Source organism: Ceratina calcarata, unplaced genomic scaffold, assembly GCF_001652005.2.
Source record: "Ceratina calcarata isolate Rehan_Ccalc_2016 unplaced genomic scaffold, ASM165200v1 scaffold60, whole genome shotgun sequence".
NCBI classification, from domain to species: domain Eukaryota; kingdom Metazoa; phylum Arthropoda; class Insecta; order Hymenoptera; family Apidae; genus Ceratina; species Ceratina calcarata.
This window is the reverse complement of record NW_017177240.1, coordinates 933,800-942,134: the sequence shown is the minus strand read 5'-3', so window position 1 is coordinate 942,134 and position 8,335 is coordinate 933,800. Positions and strand designations below refer to the sequence as shown.

Here is an 8,335-nt window from a genome sequence, read left to right as displayed (position 1 = left end):
TATTGAAGTTTGTATATTACTTTTCTTCTTCAATTTGCTATATTGTCAACAGTTATTTAATTTATTTGAGAAAAAATACCAAAGAAGAGAGCTAATGTAATGATGTAAATTATGCAATACGGTTATAAGATCTTATGAACATTTATATATAAAAATAAAATTGAAACCACTAATAGCTTTATATACATTCAGTTAATATAAAATGAAAAGTTTTACATAGATTCTGTATTTTTTCTACATAGGACAAGGGATACAAAATATTCAACAGCAAATGTTAGGACAGGCAATGGGTAGTATAGGTGGACAACCTATGGTTCAATATCAACAACAAACCCAACAAGTTTATCAGCAAAGCTTAGGACTGCAGCAGGTTTTTATCATTAAGAATCTTTTATTAAGTTATTATATGTAAGTTCCTAAATTTACCAGTTTACATCTTGTACAACAGCCGAATATAACAATGGCTTCAATGGCAACACTCGGTTCCAACTTGCCATCTGGTATAGCTGGCCAACTATATCCGCAAGTTGCCACTGTTTCTTACCCACCGCCAAGGGCATTGAATACAAATGCGTTTCAACCTTCTGTAGCTGGTGTTCCGCAACAAGTACAGCAAAATGTACCTTCATCTTCGACTAAGCAAAGAGTCTTTACTGGCACAGTTACCCAAGTATATGATAATTTTGGTTTCGTAGATGAAGATGTATTCTTTCAAACAAAGTAACGATACTATGCATTACAACTTTTACCATGTTTATGACTTGAAATTTGTAATACAATACTATTTCTCATAGTGCATGTGTTAAGGGATCTAATCCTGTGGTGAACGATCGGGTACTGGTAGAAGCGTCGTACAATCCATCCATGCCATTTAAATGGAGCGCTACCAGGATACAAGTACTCCCTATGGGAAACAATAATAACGCCAATACGCAACAAAGTAACCAAGCCATTCGTCAGCAACAACAGCAATCACAGCCGCAGCAAAGCCGAACCTCGGGTACATATAATGCCGTGCCCCCGCCTGCCGAGAATGCTAATAATAGGTAATCACTAATTAACATTAAATCACGTACACTGCATTAATGTTAACTTTTATATACGTTACATATTTCGTCAAAATTCTTTATCCGGGGGATGTAATTGTTGATAGATTCACGAATACCGCAGCGAGCGCTAATACAGCTAGTAACCGAAACAAAGTTGGAAGAGTCAGAGAGAGATCACCTCGAGAACGGAAAAACGACGAGGAAGAGATTGAAAGAAAAAGGCGACGCGAGGAAAGAATTCGAGAACGCGAGAAGAAGGAAGAACGTAGCCCGTCGAGGACCAGGAGAAGTAAATCTCCGAGACCGAGACGACGTGCCAGGCTTGTACCGCGTTACATGGTACAGATACCAAAAATAGCACTTGATTTGTAAGTGGATTTAGCAATTTGATATTGACATTGTCTTGATAATGGATTTAACGTAGTGGTCTTTATTTTATTCCAGACCTGAAGCAGATGTGCTTGAAATAAGGAGACGCTATCAAAATATGTATATTCCTAGCGACTTTTTCTCTACTAATTTCCGATGGGTAGACGCCTTTCCGCCTCACATGCCGTTCACTCTGAATAAGCCGTGCTCTTTCCATGTCATGCACAAAGACGTTGACCCCTGCTTTGAAAATACAGCTATATTAGAACCCTCTGACGCTGATTACCTATTCTCTGCAAAGGTTCGTTACGATTTAAAAAATTGTTGGATTTCTAACTAACTACCACGACACGATACCACAAAGTAATACACATTGTTCGATAGGTCATGTTGATATCTATGCCTGCCATGGAAGAAATATATAAACGATGTTGTGGTGTATCAGAAGACAGAGACCCAGACCGTGATTATGTGCATCCTACACGTTTAATAAATTTCTTAGTAGGCTTGCGTGGTAAAAATGAAACGATGGCTATCGGTGGACCATGGAGTCCTTCTCTGGATGGTCCCAATCCTGAAAAGGATCCGTCGGTTCTGATCAGGACAGCAGTGAGGACATGTAAAGCGCTCACGGGGATAGATTTGTCCAGCTGCACGCAGTGGTACGATTCTTTAAATATTAATGTACATTCTTTTTTTTTCAATTTTGTTTTTACCATAGAGTTTAAAGCACTTCATCGAAAGAGCAACGTGATGCTATCTAGTTTTTCTGCCCGTTGTTGTTTCGTTATTCGCTGGTGTATCTTACTTCAAATTAATTCAAGCGTAAATCAAAAATTTTCATTGGTCGAAAAGTTCTGGACACGTCGGCTCCGCTCGACTTCCCACATTGTATAAATGTATGATATTACGTATACGCACTCTGACGGTATATAATTTGTAACATCAGATAGAATGTTGTAGCGTTAAGAAATATCCGGCAGGTGTACCATCCGTGAGAGAAAGTAAACTTCTAATACGAGTTCTGAATTGATAACTAAAAGTTGTAGCTCGATCTCTACAGTGGAGGTATGTATCTAATCGTATACACGACCGACCGATGGAGATTCGCTGCACTGGATCCTGTTATGGAGCACCCAGATGAGATATAGACGAGCAGTCGTGGCAGACAGAGATCATCACTATTGTTCTAATGATCATTACGATCCATTCAGTTGTGCTTACGTTCAAATCGTGCGGTCTTCTACATTGTGCGCTCTGTTATGTGGCTTTGTTATGCAGTGCGTGGGCTTTACGAACAAGCGAGCGAAACACTTAGCATATAAGGCAAAGCTAAGCGGCAATTAACCTGAGTTGACGTTTGGGTATTGTTTTTCCTTGCGGCACAGGTACCGCTTCCTGGAACTCTACTACAGACGTGCAGAAACGACCCACAAGTCGGGGCGAGTGGTTCCTTCTCGCGTTGAAACCGTCATACTATTTCTCCCAGATGTTTGGAGCTGTGTGCCCACCAAATTGGAATGGGACGGCCTGCAACTCAGCTATAAGAAACAACTGGAGCGAAAATTGCTGCGCGCCACCTCTAGCCCCGACGATTCGGACGCTGCCAATGACACTGATGAGGCTGCCGTCGCTGATCAAAAGGCACTGCCAACATCATCCCATATTACTTTTACCTTTTTATTACATTATATAATCGTACAACTGTTTTTCTCCCATTACTAAACTGGATTTTCGATATAGGCTCTACTTGCTCATTGATCCTATGTGCCGGATATTTGTTTGTTTTCGAACATCACGCTGTTCTCTACTACTAACTTAGACCACTTAAACGATATCACTTTATTTATTGAATGCTGTCCTACTGCATAAGTAGTTTATCGCTGTTTACCTCGGTATTTCAATTTTCATTATTATTTCCATACGAGGGGGTGATTATTTCTTTTTTTAAATGACTCGGTAACATATGAATAATGTTGTGCCATCGAGTAGATTATGAATCGAACGCGGTATGGTCGCCCATACGGATTCTTGTATGATTGAAGAGATTGTTATCTGTATGAAGTGACATGATGTGCTGAATGATATGAAAGTAATATAATCGTAAATTGGTAGTACATTCGAATATTTGTTGTAACAGAAAGTTTTGAAGTTAAGGTAATGTGAGAAAGATCAATGAGTAACGTATTGCAAGTATTCCCTTAGCTACTGGCAGTCACATTGCATTAACAAGAGAAGCAAGCAAGCCTAGCTCGGAGAAGAGCGCAGCTGAGTCATTCCCTTTCCCGAAACCTTCACCATCATTGATTAAATCATTCGAAAGTTTTCATTTTGATAATCGTTGTATACAACATTATTGATATATATCCATAAACTATCAACCACACAGACACCAGAGCCAGGACACTATGAGAATCTAGCAGTTACTTGAGTCATACGTGAAGGTCATCGTGAATGAAGAGCCGTGTATTATCATTAAAATGTGAAATGAGAGAGTGATGGTAAAACAGAATGATGAAAGAATGACGAGGGAGTAGTTTTGTTTCGTTTCGTTTCGTTATATAGGGGCTGCTTCTGTTTTGTAGTTTTCTATCATGTTTTTTAATTCCGTAATGTAATGCTCGATTTCTTCTTTTCAGGATGAACCAGTGCCAGAGAAGAAGGATCCCACTCATTACTCTGAACTAGATCCAAAGTCCATGAATGTAAGTTTCAACAGAATCATTTAAAAGTAGACTGTATTTCTTGTAATCGTCACTCATTCACTTACGTGTTCTTAGGTGAGCGAGCTACGGCAAGAATTGGCAGCCCGCAATTTGAATTGTAAAGGCTTGAAGTCTCAGTTACTCGCAAGACTGACGAAAACGATAGCGTCAGAACAAGCTAAAGAAGAAGGAAGGACGGATGAGATAGAAGAAAACGAAAAGGATGTATCGCCTCCGCCGAAAGAAGAGGAGGATAAAAAGTTCAAGGACAATAAAGATGTGAGATTCCTTATATACTTCCGTCAATGCATAAAAAATGTTGAAGTAAGACATTAATGGTCTAATGTATATCATATTTGAAGATTAATTTTCTATACAATTGACATGCAGCACGATGAAGATAGAAGAAAGCTGTGCGAGCGTGAACGTGCAGTCCTTGAAAAACGATACACTTTACCCGAATCATCTCACATTATCGTCCATCCTTCCAGAATGGCTAAAAGTGGAAAGTTCGATTGTACCGTCATGTCTTTGAGTGTACTTCTAGATTATAGACCGGAAGATACAAAGGTATTTTTTCTTCACGTACGAATTACTCCTAAATTAGACGAGGCATTTTTATCATATTAATTTTTCTCACACGTAGGAACATTCCTTCGAGGTATCGTTATTCGCGGAGCTTTTTAACGAAATGTTAATGCGAGATTTCGGCTTCCGGATTTATCGAGCGTTATGTAGCCTTCCTGAAAAACCGAAGGAAAAAGATGAAGATAAGAAGAAGGACAAGAAGGATGATAAGAGGGACGAAAAGAAAGACGATAAGAGGAAAGAAGATGAAAAGAGATGTAGTAAGAAAGATGACAGGAAGGATGACAAGAGGAGAGAAGGGAGTAAAGATAAGAAGGATGAAAAGGATGCGAAGAGTAAAACGGAGGAAAAAGATCGAGAAAAAGAGAAAAACGACGACGACGACGATGACGAAGAAGATGAATCTGATGTAATCTTCATTTCAATATCATTGGCTACGAGTATACAAGATTTTGTAGAGAAATAATGATTATATTTTCTTTTTCATAGGATGATGATTCCATGAAAGACGGGAGAAGAGACAGAGATAAAGATGGACGGAAAAGGAAAATAAAATTGTACACACACGATCCGTACCTCTTACTGTCTTTCGTTTATTTCGATCAAACTCACTGCGGTTACATATTTGACAAAGATATAGAAGAACTTATTTATACTTTAGGATTGAATTTATCGAGAGCTCAAGTTCGTAAATTAGTACAAAAGGTTGTAACTAGGGATTCTTTGCATTACCGTAAATTAACAGATAGATCGAGAGATGACGATCTAAAGGATGATAAGAAAGACGATAAAGAATTCGATAAGTCTGATCCTACTAAAGTAGAAGGTGAAGAGGTGATAGTGCGTGCATTAGCGCTTGGTAAATATTTATTTCATACAAATCTTTTAACAATGTGTAAACTGAAATATTCATATTTCATTATTCTTATATTGTAGGAAATAAGAAACTGTTGCCAGTGTTCGTTGGCAGCGGACCACCCTCGAAGAGAGCGCGAAGGGAAGATGTGCTCATAGACCAGTACGAAGAATCGACACCAGAAGGTTTCGTTATGTACAAAGGCTCTTTATTAGATGTAGAGAAACTTGTTAGCCAATTAAAAAGATCTGAGAAAGCTCGGCTAGACACAGAGGAACGACTAATGGAATTGCAGCATGAATTATCCATAGTGAATGAGAAATCAACGAAACAATCAAATAACATAAAAGCTCTTTCAGAGGACTTAAAGATGTACAAAGATAAATTAAGAAATACGGATGAGAAGTTCAAGAAAGTATCTGTAAGCGTTTTACTTTTATCAGACTTTGAATAATGTAATATTTTCGAAATATGTACTCATACTACTTTCTTTTTCTTTTACAGAATGAATGCCATATGTATCTTACGGCAGTAAAAAACGTGTATCACATAGCAGCGAAAACAATACACTCCGATACAAAGAAAGTAGAGATTGTCGAAATTCAAGATGAGAAAGTTGGCGAGCTTAATGGATCAGAGATTGAAACTAAATTTAAAACGGATACACGATGGGGTGATAATAAAGTTCCAGTAAAAAAAGAATTCGTAGAAACTGATAGAGATAAAAAGTGCGACAATAAGCTTTCAGTTAAAAAGGAAACGACCGAGACAGATAAAGAAAAGAAATAAGAATTAAAATCATTATTTCTAATGGGAAAGATGTGGACACGGGCCTGTTGTTCTTACTGTACTAGTATCAAAGGCGTTACAAAACGAGTTCAATGATAGATAGTACAGAAAATGAATGGAACAGGTTTACCCAAATGATAGTAAAATTGACTTTAATGACTTTTATAACTTTTTTCACTCGTTGACAATATGTAGCAAACTGGTTTCTGTACGTATTACGATAGAAATAAGGAAAGTTGCGCATTCAACTAGCATAAATGAGTGAATAACGAATAACGCTGATATTAGAACAAATCGTAACACTGCAATTTTTCATATGAATTTCCATCAGATTTTAGGCGAGTCCTAAGAGCCCTAACTTTGATTTGCCATGAAGTGCCAGATACAGATAGAACTCGTACATCGTCATTTCTAAGTAAGTTCATGGGTAAAATAATTTTCACAAGATTCACGCGAAGAATTCTGAATTAACTTTGGTTGTCGATGAACTTAATTAAATCACGGTCGTTTCTTTATAATCGTTTCGTCGCAAACTGTGATTTACTAGAACACACTTAAGTGAACAGTAGTGCTTTTTTGTGCCTGATTTATGCGTAGGACAACGTTAGCATTGTTGGTTTTACGCGTGATTTCTATATATGTATACACGAATGTCACTGCTCGTAATCCGTAGATTAACGTAGATAGAAGATAAATTTGTCACGGGTACTTTTCCTTTTCTAGCATCGACCGATTAACATACTTAACCGATAGCGATCTATTTGTATTACGTTGTAAGTGTATTTATTGCTTTGTACACAGAAGACAGTATAACGGAATAAACCATTTACGCAATACGTATAACACCAACTGTAAAGTATATACGGTAATATGAACAAATGGGATATCGTTAGTATTTCTTTCCCTAGATGCGTACAAAATGTAACTCTGTCCGTTCTCTATCTCTTTACGATGTAAATACTTTCGTGAGAAACGGTATCTAAGAGTAATCCAAGCGCCAAAGTATCGGAATCGGGCAGAGTTAGTGACAAAAACTTCAGATCGGATTAATCGATTAATTTGGCGAATTGTTATTCACTAGTCATAAACGAGTTCGTTACTGGAATCACCGGCTTATGAAGAACATATTATTTATTCAATTTTTGCGCCCAACTCGGCTATCCGTAGACGATTTAGTGTCAAATGAATTTATTGGTATACATATACACACAGATTAGTAATTTATTTAAAAACGAATATGTAAAAAAATAGCTCTAGTGCAAATAATTACTCAACTTTTTTATATTCCTGCGTTGATACTATGCAACTGTGACACAAATCTGAGATTTGTAACGACGATGGCTCAACGGTAGAAAAACGAGTGCTCATCGCGTCCCTCGATTTAGATACATGTTTCTCATTATAAAAGTACGTGGCCACTCGTGTGCACAGATATCTGTTTTCCTAACACTGGTCTCATGTGTTCCATCGTCAAACAAACACAATGCCAAGCATACTATTTTGTACATGACGATTAACTACACATTAAATTCTTCGGTTCTCTACTATTAGGTAAATGCACTAGCATCAAAGACGTTATTAACGCGATTAACGTTCAATTTATAAATACGGAAACAACGTGTATATGAAATGGGACTCGTTATAATAATATCGAATCCTTGAAAAACAGGATACTTTTGGAATATGAAGAACTGTGCGAACAAAATAAATTTTAAACACTTTATGCGACTTTTTCGTTCATACCTTTGCAATATGTTTTATCTATTATTGTTAAGACGTTGAAATAGGGAAGAGACTAGTAGATTAAGCAGGTGTCAAATAAAATAATCGAGAACCCGAAAATGTGTCGTGATTCCGACCAACATGACTCCGAAATATTCGGGAAACGATATTTTCGGCTTCTCGCACATCTCTAGTGTTAGAACATAATTTCATTTATTATATGATTTTGTTTAAGGATGTATTGGCTATACAGTCAT

At 37.4% G+C, this 8,335-nt stretch overlaps 1 protein-coding gene across 2 annotated transcripts in view; it reads left to right on the top strand.

Moving 5' to 3' along the window:
- LOC108629968 (cell division cycle and apoptosis regulator protein 1) overlaps positions 1 to 8,077 on the top strand; it is a 9,936-nt gene extending 1,859 nt beyond the window's left edge. The window contains exons 2-15 of one of the 2 annotated variants that reach the window (XM_018032983.2): positions 243 to 370; positions 449 to 720; positions 795 to 1,046; positions 1,154 to 1,417; positions 1,494 to 1,719; positions 1,803 to 2,080; positions 2,807 to 3,062; positions 4,058 to 4,123; positions 4,199 to 4,402; positions 4,514 to 4,693; positions 4,770 to 5,120; positions 5,201 to 5,570; positions 5,648 to 5,988; positions 6,072 to 8,077. In XM_018032983.2, coding sequence (XP_017888472.1) covers positions 243 to 370; positions 449 to 720; positions 795 to 1,046; positions 1,154 to 1,417; positions 1,494 to 1,719; positions 1,803 to 2,080; positions 2,807 to 3,062; positions 4,058 to 4,123; positions 4,199 to 4,402; positions 4,514 to 4,693; positions 4,770 to 5,120; positions 5,201 to 5,570; positions 5,648 to 5,988; positions 6,072 to 6,356 — 3,473 coding nt within the window. In that variant the 3' untranslated portion in view covers positions 6,357 to 8,077. Of the gene's footprint in view, positions 1 to 242; positions 371 to 448; positions 721 to 794; positions 1,047 to 1,153; positions 1,418 to 1,493; positions 1,720 to 1,802; positions 2,081 to 2,806; positions 3,063 to 4,057; positions 4,124 to 4,198; positions 4,403 to 4,513; positions 4,694 to 4,769; positions 5,121 to 5,200; positions 5,571 to 5,647; positions 5,989 to 6,071 lie in introns of those variants that run through there. The other variant, XM_018032984.2, reaches the window with a different exon arrangement.
- The last annotated feature ends 258 nt before the right edge of the window (positions 8,078 to 8,335 follow it).